Source organism: Thamnophis sirtalis, unplaced genomic scaffold (assembly GCF_051295495.1).
Source record: "Thamnophis sirtalis isolate CommonGarterSnake01/CBP01778 unplaced genomic scaffold, rThaSir2_p1.2 scaffold_2, whole genome shotgun sequence".
Classification (NCBI taxonomy): domain Eukaryota; kingdom Metazoa; phylum Chordata; class Lepidosauria; order Squamata; family Natricidae; genus Thamnophis; species Thamnophis sirtalis.
The window spans coordinates 57,260,971-57,277,343 of NW_028261382.1; the positions used below are offsets into that span (position 1 = coordinate 57,260,971).

General features: G+C 46.0%; 1 protein-coding gene across 2 annotated transcripts in view; it reads right to left on the reverse strand.

Annotated features, from left to right (window-relative positions):
• The window catches only part of MED13L (mediator complex subunit 13L), a 191,047-nt gene that overhangs the window by 21,791 nt on the left and 152,883 nt on the right, over nucleotides 1-16,373 (reverse strand). For both annotated transcript variants that reach the window (XR_015695529.1, XM_087705668.1), the window contains exons 15-21: nucleotides 13,513-13,733; nucleotides 10,598-10,803; nucleotides 7,908-8,854; nucleotides 6,050-6,229; nucleotides 4,200-4,423; nucleotides 2,037-2,229; nucleotides 851-1,298 (exon numbers count right to left, since the gene is read on the reverse strand). Coding sequence is in view for 1 of the 2 variants with exons in the window: in XM_087705668.1 (XP_087561794.1) it covers nucleotides 851-1,298; nucleotides 2,037-2,229; nucleotides 4,200-4,423; nucleotides 6,050-6,229; nucleotides 7,908-8,854; nucleotides 10,598-10,803; nucleotides 13,513-13,733 (2,419 nt within the window). In the remaining variant the exon portion in view is untranslated. The remainder of the gene's footprint in view (nucleotides 1-850; nucleotides 1,299-2,036; nucleotides 2,230-4,199; nucleotides 4,424-6,049; nucleotides 6,230-7,907; nucleotides 8,855-10,597; nucleotides 10,804-13,512; nucleotides 13,734-16,373) is intronic.

A 16,373-nucleotide genomic window follows, 5' to 3' on the forward strand; every position in this document is an offset into this window, starting at 1 on the left:
GTGGCAAAGTCCCAATGCTTCTGAAGATGGTCATGTAGAAGAAAAAGACAGGATAAACACACTTCAACCTAAGAGAGGGTCATTTTTGGCCCACCAGCTGTCAGCAGATTCAGACAGTGAGGAGGTTGGGGAGGTACATGGGCCAGTCTTGGAGTCTGGGGAAGGCTCTGATGAGGGCTCTGTGTTAAAGGCAGAGAGGGGGCCAGAGCCATATGCCAGTTATCAGCTGCCTTCGGAGTCAGACATCAGTGAGGCAGAAGAGCAGCTGGAGCCTGTTCCCAGTGTGCGCATGTGCAGAGTTGCCAGACGGAAGGAAGAGCTAAGCAACAAGGGTCGACTTGGGAGTACGGCCACAGGTGGACAGTGAATGGCCCCTCCCATAGGTAATAAAAGAGGAGCGAAAGGGGAGCGGAGTTTGCAGGAGACTATTAGTTCATTCCTGCATTCTTGCCAAGTATTGCGGCGTCTGAAAGATATCGGCCTGGCCACTCTCCAAGCCTGAGAAAGGTCGGTAATTGTCAACTGTCTTGAAAGACTGTGGGAGAGGAAAGACTTTGCTGGAGAGGAATTCACTGTCAATTAAATAAAAGGGGCTTATTGGGAAGAGGACTCGGCTTCGTGCTGCTGGGGAAGCCTAGGTCAGAACAGGGCCCAAACTCAGAAAGGTTGCTTAGGGTACCAAAGGTGCAGTGCAGAGACAAAGGATGACCTTGGCTTTCTAGAAAGAATGTTGTTATGGCTTCATAGCATCTAACTCCATACAATCCCATTTTCCCACAATAGAAAATGCGTAGTGGAATAACAGAAAGTGTGGCAGGCCAAAGATCCAAAAGAAAAAATGTAGACTTACTTGTCCTGCCCTTCTTGGGGTTGCTGCGATGAGATCTGCCCAGCCTCTGCATCTCCTCCTGGGACTGTGCTTCCTTGGGGTCTCTCCGAGGGAACTGCCCCGGACGTTGGGTTTTGACCTTGAGGTAGGCCTCCACTGAACCCTGAAGAGGAGGTAGTACTTGTCTGGCTAATACTGGAGGAGGAAGAGGAGGAGGAGGAGGCCAGGAGCTGGGGCACGGAAGAGCCTGGGGCTGTACTGGTGCCCAACGGGAGACCAGTGGTCCCATTAGCTGAGGAGCTGAAAGATGTGCCAGCCGAGGGAGCTGTCGGCCCAAGACAGGCCGAGTTGGAGGAAACGGATCCTGCGTTCCCAGATATGGTTTGTTCCGCGTTGGATGATGATGGAGGCTGGTGTTTCGGTGGCGTCAGCAGACTGCTATCGAGTTGCAAAGTAGCTAAGTAAGGTGCTGAAAGGACAAAGGGGAAGGGTAAAGGATGTAAAAGAAGACTTCCCGCTGAAGCACACCAGACAATCCATTATTTTCAAAAGAGGGTGTAGAAAGGGAATGTTTGGGTACCGCATTTTTCAGAGTACAAGATACACCAAAGTTTTGAAGAGGCAAATTTTTTAAAAAAAAAGTTTTTGCACTCTGCAAACCTCCCCAAAACGGCCCGTTTTCCACGAAAACTGGGCTGTTTTTTTTTTTTTTAAAGGGCATCAATAGCCTCCTAACGGGGAAGGGGGGGCAAAATTGAGCAAAAAAAGGCTCATTTTTTGCTCATTTCTGCCCCCCCAGCCCCCAGGAGCACTCTGAAAGCCTCCTAAAGGCTATGGATGGCCATTTTGGTGAAGGGGGCGGGGTTTTGGGAGGCCAAAAATGCTGTATTCAATGTATAAGATGCACCCAGATTTTCAGCCTCTTTTTTTTGAGGGGGAAAAAGGTGCGTCTTATACTCTGAAAAATACGGTAATTATATGACTATATATTTATATCATTAATATTATTGTGATGCATATAACAACAAATATGTGGATTACGATTGTTCAAATAACCGTACCGAGATCGCACATTGCTTGATGGAAATGGAAAGTAATATAAACAAAACAAAACATGGGAAAAATATTTAATAATGAAATAAAACAAGCTGAAGGAATAAGCGAACCAATGAAGGAGCAACTGAATCCTGCTGCTCGCCCATCTTACCTAGGTGGTGACGACAAACTTGGGCATAAAGTTTGAGCCTGGAATGATTGTCACAGTCTTCGTTGCCCCAGGGTGGGTTGAACCAGTCGCTCACAAGCTCGTCTGCTAGCTTCTGGGCCACCGTCTTCCCCACACGCATGATCCCATCATGCAACACTTTAGAGATCGGTTTGTGTTGACCAAGCCGACACATCTAACGGCACAAGGAGGAAAACAGGCATGTCAGAGGCGGGGGTGGCTGTACAACAGAGCAATTAGCCAACTGTGCACCCCATGGACTGAGTATAAAAACACAATTCTCTCTTTCCCTCTGGCAATGGACAATGCATTGCTTACCTGCAGAAAGAAAGAAAGAAAGAAAGAAAGAAAGAAAGAAAGAAAGAAAGAAAGAAAGAAAGAAAGAAAGAAAGAAAGAAAGAAAGAAAGAAAGAAGAGAGAGAGAGAGAGACAGAGACAGAGACAGAGACAGAGACAGAGACAGAGACAGAGAGAGAGACAGACAGAGACAGAGCGAAAGAAAGAAAGAAAGAAAGAAAGAAAGACAATAAGGTTAGCTAAAATCTTAACAAATACCTCCCCAACATGTTGGAAATGCGAATCCATACACGGAACATATTACCATTTATGGTGGACCTGTGAGGAGGCTAAATTTTTTTTGGAAAAGGATAAAAAATTGGCTGGAGGCAATAACAGGGGTTAAAATAGAATGGAAACCTGAAGTTTTTTTATTAGGAATAATGTCTGCGAAATACAAAAAATAAATCCAGTATTTAATACTACATATAATTATGGCAGCAAGGATTGCCTTTGCCCAGAAATGGAAAAACAAATTAACTCCAAGCGAAGATGAAATAATAAAAAAGGTTATGGATTGTACTGAAATGGACAAACTAACTAAAGAAATCCAGGGAAAAGAAGAATCAGAATTCTACCAGATATGGGATAAATGGTATAGGTGGATGGAGGAAAGAAACACGAATCAATGAAGGAATATAACAAAACTCAAAAATAATAGTTATGAGTAAAATAAGAGGGTTAAGAATGGTGAAATCCAAATGAAATACAATAGAAGGGGAAATAATATAAGGTGAGCGGTATCGATTGATAATTGCTATTAGAAAGAACAGGAAGCTCCTGCTCGTATTGTATTGTGTAAATGTGGTGTACGTCTAGCTTTTGTTTGTGTGTATTTTACATGTGTGTTAATTTTTTAAAAAAAGAAATTTCCTATGATTTCCTGCCTGAAGATTCAGTGGGAGAAGGCAGGCTAAATGAGTCAGCATGTAAGAGCAAAGCCTTCCCTCTGTAGTTAAACTTTTTGCAATGGCAGAAATATTTGGGGAGGGAAGAGGGGAAGGAAGGGAGGGAGGGAGGGAGAGAAGGAAGGTAAGAAAAGGAGGAAGGGAAGGAAAGAAGGGAAAAAGCTGAGGAAAGAGAGGAGGAAGGAGAGATGGAGGAGGAAGGAAGGAAGAAAAGAAAGGGAAGAGGGAGGGAAGGAAGGGAGGAAGAGATGGAGGAGGAAGGGAGGAAGGAAGAAAGGGGGAGGAGGGTAAGAAAAGGAGGAAGGAAAGGAAGGAAGGGAGGGAGGAAAAAAGCTAAGAAAAGAGAGAAGGAAGAAACTGGAGATGGAGGAGGGAGGAAGGAAGAAATGAAGAAAGGGAGGGAGCTGAGAGGGAGGGAAGGAAGGGAAGAAAAGGAGAAAGGGAAGGAAGGAAGGAAAAAAGCTAAGAAAAGAAGGAGGAAGGGAAGGAAGGAAAAAAGCTAAGAAAACAGAGAAGGAACGAAGGAATTGGAGATGGAGGAGGAAGGAAGGAAAAAAGGGAGGGAGGTGGGAGGGAAGAAAGGAAGGGAAGAAAACAAGGAGGAAAGAAGGAAATTAACTAAGAAATGAGAGAAGGAAGGAATGAAGGAATTGGAGATGGAGAAGGAAGGAATGAAGAAAGGGAGAGAGGTGGGAGCGGGGAGGGAAGGAAGGACGGAAGGAAGGAAGCAAGGAAGGAAGGAAGGAAGGAAGGAAGGAAGGAAGGAAGGAAGGAAGGAAGGAAGGAAGGAAGGAAAAAAAGCTAAGAAATGAGAGAAGGAAGGAAGGAAGGAAGGAAGGAAGGAAGGAAGGAAGGAAGGAAGGAAGGAAGGAAGGAAGGAAGGAAGGAGAGGGTCACCCACCTCATACACGGCGCTTAAGTCCCTGAAGAAAGTTTTGGCTCCGTCAAGCAAGGCCTCGTTTTCTGGACACACCACAATGTAGGCGACATCGCGGTGCCCCCCGTAAGGATCCAGGAGCAGCCTCTCCCAGAACGGCAGGGAGAATGGGGAGATTGTCAGGAAGTCCTTGTCGTAGCCAACCAACAAGGTGGGTATCGGAAGAGGCTCCGGAGACTCTTCGGAACCTAAAGATCAAAAGGGACAGTGAGATACACCAAGAAGCTGGGAAAACCGGCAGGCTGCGGGAAGTACTCGACTTACGACCTTAGGACTAACTTTGCAACTTTAATAAGATTTGTATGCCGCCCACTCCCTAGGGACTCTGGGCGGCTCACAACAAAAGTAAAGACATAAAAATATTAAAAATACAATTATTTAAAATAAGATATCATCCATTCAATCACGTGGGGCTGGATTTCAATCAACAGCCCCAGGCCTGCCGGAACAGCCAGGTCTTGGTCACCTTACGGACCAACACTTCTGTCGCTAAGCGAGACAGGCGTTGAGTTTTACGGCCTTTCTTGCCGCCGCTGTCAAGTGATTCACCACCGTTGTTACGTTAGCAACGCGGTTGTTAAGTGAATCTGGCTTCCCCCATGGAGTTGGCAGTCACCAAAAGGGGGTCGACCACGTCATCTCCAGGACTCTGCAACTGTCCTGGCAACATGAACCAGTTGCTAAGCGCCTGGATTTTGATCATGTGACCGCAGAGATGCTGCCGTGGTCGTTAAAAGTGGGGGGGGGAAACGGCTGTCAGTCACTTTTTTGGTGCGGTTGTAACTCTGAACGGTCACTAAATGGACCGCTGTAAGTCAAAGATTACCTGTATTGCAGTTCACAAAGCCAACCCTGTCCAAACCCACTTTTTGCCCAGTTACGCTGTGCAAAGGAAACTTGGATAGAGTTAGAAGAGCCATGGTGGATCAGTGGTTAGAATGCAGCCTTGCAAGCCCACTGCCAGGAGTTCGATCCTGACCAGCCCAAGGCTGACAGCCTTTCGTCCTTCTGAGGTCAGTAAAATGAGGACCCAGATTTGACTCTATAAACTGCTTAGAGAGGGCTGTATATAAACAGTATGTAAGTGCTATTGCTATCTTTCTTTCTTCCTTCCTTCCTTCTCTTTTTTCTTAGTTTTTTCCTTCCTTCCCTTCCCCTTTTTTCTTACCTTCCTTCCTTCTTCCCTCCCTCCCTTCCCATATTGCCAATGTATTTCCTTCCTTCTTTCTTTTCTTATTTCCTTAATTTACAAATTGCAAAATTCCTTCCTTCCTTCCTTCCTTCCTTCCTTCCTTCCTTCCTTCCTTCCTTCCCTCACTCCCTCTCTTCACAGTGGTTAAGAATGCAGCCTTGCAGGATAGCTCTGCTCACTGCCAGGAGTTTGATCCTGACTCAGCCTTCCGTCCTTCTGAGGTCAGTAAAATGAGGACCCAGATTTCTGGAGAAAGATGCTGACTATAAACTGCTTAGAGAGGGCTGTATACAAGCAGTATGTAAGTGCTAATGCTATCTTCCTTCCTTCCTTCCTTCCTTCCTTCCTTCCTTCCTTCCTTCCTTCCCTCCATCCCTCCCTCCCTTCACAGTGGCTAGAATGCAGCCTTGCAGGCTAGCTCTGCCAGGAGTTCGGTCCTGACCAGCTCAAGGCTGACTCAGCCTTCCGTCCTTCTGAGGTCAGTAAAAGGAGGAGCCAGATTGTTGCAGGCAAGAGGCTGACTCTGTAAACCGCTCAGAGAGGTCCTTAAAGCACTATTGAAGGGGTATTGTGTAAGTCTAAGTTTCGTGGCTATAAACTCCTTTTCTTTGGCCAACTCTACCGTAGGTTCCCCGTCCTGCCATTTTATGGAACTGCTGCCAGGTGAGGGGTCCTTGGACATGCTGGATGTTCTCCCAGGTCCTGCCAGTCCTCTTCTTCTGAATGGCATCTTGCAGGAAAGGCTGGAGGGAGAGAAGCATGCGCACCACGTCTTGGGAGGAAAGCATGCTGATGTCCAGGACTGGGGAAAAACACACAGCACAAAACGTGTCACGAACGGTGAATATGAATAAATAAATAAATGTGTGTGTGTGTGTGTACATACATATATACATACATATACACACACACACACACACACACACACACACACATCATCTTCATTAATAGACAACTGGTTCCAGCAGCTAGAACTATATTTGCTAAAAATTGGAAAAACGAGAAAATACCAACGCAGGAGAAAGTTATTCACAAAATAATGGAATGTGCAGAAATGAGTAAATTGACATTTGAAGTTAGAGAACAAGAAGATAACCAATTTTATAAGATATGGGGTTTATTTTATCAATGGTTAGATAAAAAATGGAAATGAAAGATACTAGAGAATGTTCTCAATAAAAGAATAATAGAATGATACTGAATATAACATAAAGATATATTATCATTGGATAGATTGAAGATGATGTAATGAACTGTTATAATATAAATGAACCCAACATTTAGAATATCTCATTTACAATGAAGGAATAATAGTGACAGTCAAACAAATGAGGTATAATGATGATAATGAATACAAACATATTCGATTTGATATTATGTGATTCATATAAATTGCAAGTGATGACTATGGAAAGAATGCACAAAAACCTTGTAACCAATTGACACACTATATGTAATGGAAGACGGTTTTACATTTTATGTCTTGCTTGTCTCTGTCTGTCTGTCTGTCTGTCTGTCTGTCTGTCTGTCTGTCTGTCTATCCATCCATCCATCCATCCATCCATCCATCCATCCATCTAATCTATCTAATCTATCTAATCTATCTAATCTATCTAATCTATCTATATATTTTAAAAAAATTGGTTTCAGAACAGCCAAGGTATTTCAATAAGATTTAAAGGTTCAACATTCCCGAGAAACCCTGCTCTGTTTCTGCATCGTAATAGCTTGGTGGTGCAGTGGTTAGAATGCAAGATTGCAGGCAAACTCTGCCGTTGCCAGGAGTTCGATCCTGATCGGCTCAAGCTTGACTCAGCCTTCCCTCCTTCCGAGGTGGGTAAAATGAGGAGACCCAGATTGTTGGGGGGCAAGAGGCTGACTCTCTTAAACCACTTAGAGAGGGCTGTACAGCACCGTAAAGCAGTATATGAATCTAAGTGCTATTGCTATTGCAGGTTAATTCTGCCCATTGCAAGGAGTTCGATCCTTATCGGCTCAAACTTGACACAGCCTTCCAGCCTGAACCAGATTGTTGGGGGCAACAGGCTGACTCTGTAAACCGCTTAAGGGTGGGGGGGCTTTAAAGCATTGTGAAGCGGTATAACTTATTAAGTGATATTGCTATTGCTTCGCTCGTTTTTCCCCCTTCCTTCCTTCCTTCCTTCCTCCCCCCTCCCTGCCTCCTTCCTTCCTTCCTTCCTTCCTTCCTTCCTTCCTTCCTTCCTTCCTTCCTTTTTTCCTTCCTTCCTCCTTCCCATTCTTCCTGTGCAGTAGTTAGAAAGGAGTATTGCAGGCTAACTCTGCCCACTGCCAGGAGTTCATTCCTGACCGGCTCAAGGTTAACTCAGCCTTCCGTCCTTCTGAGGTCAGTAAAAGGAGGAGCCAGATTGTTGGGGGAGCAAGAGGCTGGCTCTGTAAACCGCTTAAGAGAGGGCGGGAAAAACACGGCGAAGCGGTATATAAGTGCAATTCTATCTTACCGTTGCTGTGAGGCCAAGAGTGAACGGTCGCACTTCGGACAAGGGCTTCATCCACCTTCCCACCCGTGGGGTTGTCCACGTACTGGCGGCCTTGCTCCAGGGCGTTAAAGCACTCGTTCCAGGAGTCGTGGCTCTCCGCCTGAACCCTGTCGTAACTCCAGTTCGTGTAAGACAGCGCCGGCCGACTTGTGACCGACATGTAGTCCAAGCAGCTCAGGGAGGTGAAAGGTTGGGTGTGCTGATTCTGAAGGAGGAGGAGAAGACTCACGGGGGGCTCCTGGAGCCTTTTGGCGCCTTCTCCCAGCTGAGGGATTAAGGTGTTCTGACACATCATCAGCCTCCTTTCGGCCACCTGGCCGATGTCCGAAGTCCTGCCGAAAATATCCAACTCGTCCTCAATGAAGAGACCCGAGTTGTACCCTAGCTTGCGATTCATGATGGCGCTGAACCCGCAAGTGCAGCGGTATTGGTCCTCTTTCGACGAATCGGGGATGTACAGCCCGACGTCGGCGCCCTTGATGTTCATGTTGCAGGCGCATATGCAGCAGCTGTCGAAATTGCTATCCTTGAAAATGTTCAGCACGGAGTCGGAGAGGAGGAGCATGACGTAGAGGCTGTGGGCTTCCGGGATGGGCAGGACGGTGCCCGGTTCCACAGAATTGAGGGGCCGGGTGGTGGAGGGCGTGGAAGCTGGCGAGCCTTGGTCTGTGCTGTCGTATTTGACGGACCCTTGCCCGCTGGCGGTGCCCCCGCCTCTCGGAGTCCGTGGAGTCCTGGGGGTGCGTGGGGTCGGGACAGAGAAGCGAGGGGTGGCCGGGGACGGCAAGACCCCTGCCCCACTGTTACTGGCGGGCGCAGTGCTGTTGAGCGTGACCGGAGTGCTCATTTGTGGCGTGTTCATTTGAAGGTAATCTTGATCAGCCAGGCTTCCGACGCTGGGTATGTTGCTACAAAAGCAAGAGAAAGAGAAGCGGTTATGTCAGGCCTGCAGTCATATTCCTTTTAGGATCTTTGGCCTGCCACACTCTCTCTCATTTGACTATGCGGTTTCATTAGTGCGGAATTGGGAGGGGGAATAGTAAGTAGAATGCTATCCAGCCAAAACAAAATTACTTTCTAGAAGCCCAAGGTCATCCTTTGTCTCCGCACCTCTGCACCTGACCGGAACTGGATGGGTAGAAGCTGCCAGCGTGGCAGTGGGAGATTGGACCATGTGATGGGCTTGTGGGTATGGGGGAAAGCTCTTGAACTTTCAACTGGGTGGGGAAAACTGGGAAGTTTTCAGATTCAGGTTTTCCACAGAAGAGCCAACATGTCTCTCTTAATAAATTGGAACTTAGAGCAATGCTTTGCCTTGGACTCTGATTTAATTTTGGATGATATTTGGAACGCTGACAGATTATTTTCTAGCGGCATTTCGGACAAGATTCGTTAAAGCGCTGACTTCGGAACGGACAACGGCTTGGCAAGGTGGAAGCAGTCAATGTGTTTCTTTCAGCATTGGCACAAGATGTGAACCACCCAGTTACCGACAGAAGAGAACATCTGTAGCTCAGAGTTGAACTGTGGGGTTCTTGGTGCTCTCTGAGCCTTGTTGTTTTCTTGCGGACGTTTAATGACTCAACTAGGTAATATCATCAGTGCTGGAAGGGTGTGGGGTTTGGAGGGAGGAGGAGAAGGAGCTGTCATGGGTCACCCAGAAAAGGAGGTGGAAGTGGAGGGCGGCTGTGGGGTTCTTGATGCTCTCTGAGCTTGGTTGTTTTCTTGCGGACATTTCATGACTCAACTAGGTAATATCATCAGTGCTAGAAGGGAGTGGGGTTTGCAAGGGGGTTTGCAAGGAGGAGGAGGAGAAGGAAGAAGAGGAGCTGTTGTGGGTGACCCACAGGAGTGGGAGGAAGAAGAGAAGGAGAAGGAGCTGTTGTGGGTCAACTAGAGTAGCTTAAATGAGATGGGTGGCTAACACAAATCAAATAATTAATAAAAACAAGAATTCAGAATACGAGCATGTTCCTTAAAATGTGCTGCTTTTGTGCCATTGTTCCCTTGACGAAAGAGCAGAAACCTGCACATTTAGTCGTTCTAATTAAGTAGAGAAAAGAAATACAGGAGTTGGGGGAGGGGGGAGAACATCGTGCAGATTTGGAAAAGTAAAACTGAAAGACTTCTGAGTCCCTTAAGGAAGCAAGAAAAGATGACCTAGAAACTTTGATTAGCAATCAATTCCTTGGTGGAAGCTTGCAGTAACAGACTTTGCTCTAATTGGATTACAACGGGAAGAAAAGATTTTTATCCCAATAAATACCGCCAATTAATAATCAGCTCAGACTTGGGGGAAATTGTTGTTGTTATTAAAAGGGGAAAAAAAAACCCCAACAATTACATTGTGGCCCAGACGCAGTCAAGAGTCTTAATTCTTTGCGGTCACCAGAGACCTTACGAAGGTGGGAGTGATAGATGCAAGCAGCTGGGACAAGTAACGGGAGCTCACTCCATTACGTGGCGCTAGGGATTCGAACCACCGAACTGCCGACCTTTCTGATCGATAAGCTCAGCATCTTAGCCGCTGAGCCACCACATCCCATACGAAGGAATGGATAGGCCAAGGATTATCTCTTGAGAAATAACCAGGAAAGAGAACTGAGAAAGAGTCGGCGGTTTGAAAAACACATTTCCTTGCTTGTACTTACTTGTAACCATCTCTGATGAAAGCAGCTGCAGGCGGCAAAGGAAGCTGCTCGATTTTGGGAGGAATGGCCCACGAAGGCCGATAGACGCAGGCCTCGGGGACTTTCAGTGGGAGCAGGCACTGGCTGGGGAGCATCTTCAGCGGGGCAAACATAGAAGAACCCATAAAGGGCTGGAACATGGATACCTTGTGCACGAAGGAAAAATCCTGCAAAATCAAAGGAGGAGGGCGAGGTTTGTCATGGATGGATGGATGGAGCATTAAATAGATAAGGAAGAAAGACACAGACAGTCAGAAGAGACAATGAGATAGAGACGAGGTAGGAGAGGTGGACAGATAGGGAGAAAGACAGAGAAAGAGGGAGAGATCAGACAGATAGGAGAGATAGATAGAAAGAGAGATGAGATAGGAAAGGTTAGATAGGAGAGATGGGGAGAGAGACAAAGAGATCAGGCAGAAAGGAGAGATGGAGAGACAGAAAGAGAGATGAGATAGAAGAGACAGATAGAAGAGATGGACAGATGGGGAGACAGAGAGAGAAAAGAGAGAGATATCAGACAGGAGACATATAGAGAGGTGAGATAGGAGAGATGGACATGGGGGGAGAGAGAGAGAGAGAGAGAGAGGGAGAGAGGGAGAGAGAGAGAGGGAGAAAGAGAAAGATGAGACAGGCAGGAGAGATAAACAAATAGCAGAGGTAGACAGAGAGACAGAAATTGAGAGACAGACAGAAAAACAGAGAAAAATGAGACAGAGGAGAGATGGACAAATAGGAGAGATGGAGAGAGAGACAGAAAGAGAGGGATGGAGAGAGAGACACACACACAAAGAGACATAGAGAGATGAGACACAGGAGAAATGGACAGAGAGAGAGAGATGAAATAGATGAAAAACAGAAAGAAAAAGATAGAGAGACAAAGATTGGTTAAAAAACCTAATTTCATATCTAGCTTCCTCTTGTTTTAACGAAGCATAATGCAACACATGAAAATGACATCATGGCATGATAGGGCCCTCCCTCTTCCCCTCCCTTTCTGACAACAGCAGTTGGGATTTTTTCCCAGATGGAACGAGCAAATAGTATCATTTGGGCATATCATCACTGTATGTTTCAAGGAAAGAGATTTGTCTTGTCAACATCCAGGGAGGTGAAAAACAGGTTTCTCGGGCTGCAAACGAGAGGCGATGAATAAAATAAACAACTGCAGAAATGAAGAGGGGATACAAAAAGGAGGAGGATTTCTTCTCCACATTGGTACCTCCCTGCTTGTTGATTAAAGGTAAAGGAAAAGGTAAAGGCTCCCCTCGCACATATGTGCTAGTCGTTCCCGACTCTAGGGGGCAGTACTCATCTGCCCTTCAAAGCCGAAGAGCCAGCGCTGTCTAAAGATGTCTCCGTGGTCATGTGGCCGGCATGACTCAATGCCGAAGACACACGGAACGCTGTTCCTTTCCCACCAAAGGTGGTTAACTATTTTTCTACTTGCATTTTTAACGTGCTTTCGAACTGCTAGGTTGGCAGAAGCTGGGACAAGTAACAAGAGCTCACTTCGTTACGCGGCGCTAGGGATTCGAACCACCGAACTGCTGACCTTTCTGATCAACAAGCTCAGCGTCTTAGCCCCTGAGCCACCGCCTCCCTCTGCTTGTAGATTGCGTTATATCTAAAACAATTGCATACCTTGGAAAAGGAATTCATTGTATGTAAAAGAAGGAAAGTCTTTGCTCGGCGAGTCACGGAGATCTGTCCTTGTTACATCAGAAGCCAAGCAGAACATTTGGGGAGGAACCTATACTGAATACTGCAACTAGCTAGACTAAACACTCATCACTACGTAACTGCAGATATTGTTAAGTGAGGCTGTTACTTGTGTAATCCCACCCGGAGGTAGGAGACATTCTTTGATGACTAAAGAATTCACAACGTACATAGAACCAGATGTATTTATCTAGTGCATATCCTGAATATAGATCAGCCTTTGGACACTATATATTGAGCCGTGGTGGCGCAATGGTTAGAATGCAGCATTGCAGGCTACTTTTGCTGACTGCTGGCTGACTACAGGTTCAGCAGTTTGATTCTCACCAGCTCAAAGTTGACTCAGACTTCCATCCTTCTGAGGTGGGTAAAATGAGGATCCTGATTGTTGGGGGCAAGAGGCTGACTCTGTAAAACCGGTTAGAGAGGGCTGGAAAGCACTGTGAAGCGGTATATAAGTCTAAGGGCTATTGCTATTCTTTCCTTCCTTCCTTCCTTCCTTCCTTCCTTCCTTCCTTCCTTCCTTTCCTTCCTTCCTTCCTTCCTTCCATGCATGCATTCCTCTATAGTGCACAGTGATTAGAATGCAGTATTGCAGGCTAATTCTGCCCACAGCCAGGAGTTCAATCCTTACCGGCTGAAATATATATATATATATCCTGACTATATATCAGTCTTTTCACACTATATAATGAGCCGTGTTGGCTCAGTGCTTAAAATGCAGCATTGCAGGCTACTTCTGCTGACCGTTGGCTGGCAGCTGTTTGGCAGTTCGATTCTCACCAGGCTCAAGGTTGACTCAGCCTTCCATCCTTCTGAGGTGGGTAAAATGAGGACCCAGATTGTTGGGGGCAAGAGGCTGACTCTGTAAACTGCTTAGAGAGTGGCAGCCCCTGATATTTTGGAAGATGCTATCATGTGACCCCTGGTCCTTCTTTTCATTAAACTAGACATACCCAGTTCCTGCAACCATTCTTCGTATTTTAGCCTCCAGTATCCTAATCATCTTCGTTGCTCTTCTCTGCTCTCTTTCTACAGTGTCAACACCTTTTTTTTTTTTACATTGTGGCGAATAAAACTGCATCTATTTTCCAAGGGTGCAAAGCATTATAAAGTGCTTTTAGCACCTCGCGTCATCTTGACTTGATCTGTTTTACCTTGACTTCTTCCGGCTTCGGACTGCCCAAACCGTCTTCCACTTCCATTTTAAACTCGGTGAGTTGAGTCGCCACCATGTTGACCACCGGGCTTTCCATCATCCCCAGCGTGGTGACAGTCTCTGAGCTGATGCCATCTTTGTAGCTCATGACGGGTGAAAAAGCCGGGTGCTGCTCCAAGGAAGGCGGGGTGGGGAACATGCGCTGCAGATCTGCAACAGCTGGAAAACACGCAGAAAAAAAAACCGAAGGGCAAAACTTTACAAAGAGTGAATTCATTGCTGGCCTCTCTATACTGCCCACGTGCCAGTGAGGCTTTTATTTATTTTTTCTTAAAATTTAAATATTTTTCTTTAACAGATTCTTTAACAGATTAACAGAGTTGGAAGGAACCTTGTAGATCATCTAGTCCAGTGTTTCTCAACCTTGACAACTTGAAGTCCACAGGACTTCAAGTTGCCAAGGTTGAGAAACACTGATCTAGTCCCACCCCGCCCAAGCAAGAGAGCCTACACAGTTTCTGACAGATGGCTGTCCAGTCTCTTCTTGAAAGCCTCCAGGGATGAAGCTCCCAACATCTATTTTCTATATTCTAACTTCTGAAGGCAACTTCTGTTCCATGGGTTGATTGTTCTCATTGTCAGGAAATTCCTCCTTATTTCCAGGTTGATTCTCTCCTTGATCTGTTTCCATCCATTCTTCCTTATCTGGCCTTCAGGTGCTTTGGAAAATAGCTTGGCCCCCTCCTCTCTGTGGCAGCCCCTCGAATATTGGAAGATGCTATCCTATCTCCCCTGGTCCTTCGCTTCACTAGACCAGCCATGCCCAGTTCCTGCAACCGTTCTTTGAATGTTTTAGCCTCCAGTTCCCTAATCATTTGGTTGTTCTTCTCTGCACTCTTTCTAGAATCTCAATGTCTTTTTTACAGTGTGGTGACCAAAACTGGATGCAGCACTCTAGGTGTGGCCTTACTAAGGCTTTATAGAGTGATATTAGTACCTTCCTTGAACTTGATTGTATCCCTCTGTTAATGCAATTTAGGAGGATTGCGATGGCTTTTTTGGCTGCCACTGCACAGTGTTGGCTCAAATTAAACTGGCCGTCCACTAATTAATGTGTTATTGAACTGACTGAAGCGTATATGGGGATTAAAAGAGAGTAGGGGGGAACACTGGATAGTTTGCAAGATTGGTTGGAAAGTCCTTGTGGTTTCTACCCTTGTGAAAAAGGAATGCCATGGTTTTGCTGCGCACACACACTTTGAATGTTGAATGTTGATTTTATTTATATGCCGCCCTTTTCCCCCCGAAGGGGACTCAGGGCGGCTCACAACTCAAAACCAGGGAAGGGGGGTTACAGACAAAGTTAAAAACGACACAAAACAATACATGGTTTAAAACACACAGCAGTCATACCATTTGAGACAGGGGCAACGGTTCTTTAGCCCCAGGCCTGTCGGAACAGCCAGGTCTTAAGGGCTTTGCGGAAGGCCTGGAGGGTGGTGAGGGTTCGAATCTCCACGGGGAGTTCGTTCCACTTTCTATTCTCCAAAGCACCCGAGGGCAGAACAAGAAGCAAGGGATGGAAGCTTATCAAAAAGCGATCCAACCTAACATTGAGAATTTTCCTATCAGTGAGAACAATCAGTGGAAGAGCTTGCCTCTCGATGTTCTGGGTGCTCCATCACTGGAGGACAGACTCGAGGGTCGTTTGTCTGGAACCGTATAGGACCTCTTGCTCGAGCAGAGGGTTGGACTAGAAGACCTCCAAGGTCTCTTCCTCCGATTTTATGTTCTGTATTCCAACAGGGGAAATTTCTTGACAGAACAGCAGAAATTAAGGGTGCTCCATCACTTAAGGTTTCCCAAAAGAGACTGGACAGCCATTTGTCTGGAACCTTATAGACTTCTCCTGCTCAAGCAGGGGGTTGGACTAGAAGACCTCTAAGGTCCCTTCCAACCCTGTTATTCTGTAAAGGGGATTTTAAATGCCTCCCGCGGGCATCTTTCAGCTCGACTTCGATTCTTGATGGAACGCTAAGGAGCAGCAGATGGAAAATTGATGGGTTTAATCCCTCCATCTTGATAGATTTAATGAAGATACAAATTGCACCCTGTGTTAGAAAACATTGGCTCCTATTGGCCTCAATCAATTTCACCCCACCACTTTTAAAGTGACAGCTTTTTAAATGAATACGTTCTCAAATTAAAACAAAAGCATTTATTTCCCTCTGGCCTGAACGCTATTATCTGTGGTAATAATGCTCTCCCGATCAGCTGACAAGCCAATGGCCTTTTGTGAATGCTGGTATTAAAAAGATGCTGCCCTTGTCAAGATCTAGCTTTTATTATGGCCACATTGTAGGATTTAAAAATAATAATAATAATTTTGTGTCGTCTCCCCTCCCCCCAAATTGGGATCAAGCATCTTCTTTAACTTCCCTTAATTGTGTGTGATTATCCCTTTGCTTCAGGACCTTAAGGGGTAGGTTTCTTTATATCAATCAATCTATAAATACAGGATCTGATCAATGACTGAAATAAAGTGGCTTGATTTCATTATACTAGTGATCCATAGAGCGTAGCATCTGTTTAAGCAAAAATGGATCACCTCAGTTGTCAATCCACATTAATTCTTCCCCTAGACCTGTGATGGCACGCGTGCCACATGTGGCATGTGGAGCCATTTGTCTGGGCATGCCAGGCGTTGCCTTGTCAGTTGGCCAGCGCGCATGCACACGCTGGCCAGCTGAGTTCGGACTTTTTTTTTAGGCCATTTTTCACCCTCCGGAGGCTTCAGGAGCTTCCCTGAAGCCTCCGGAGCGCGAAAAAATGGCCCTACGGGCAAACCGGAAGTTCAGG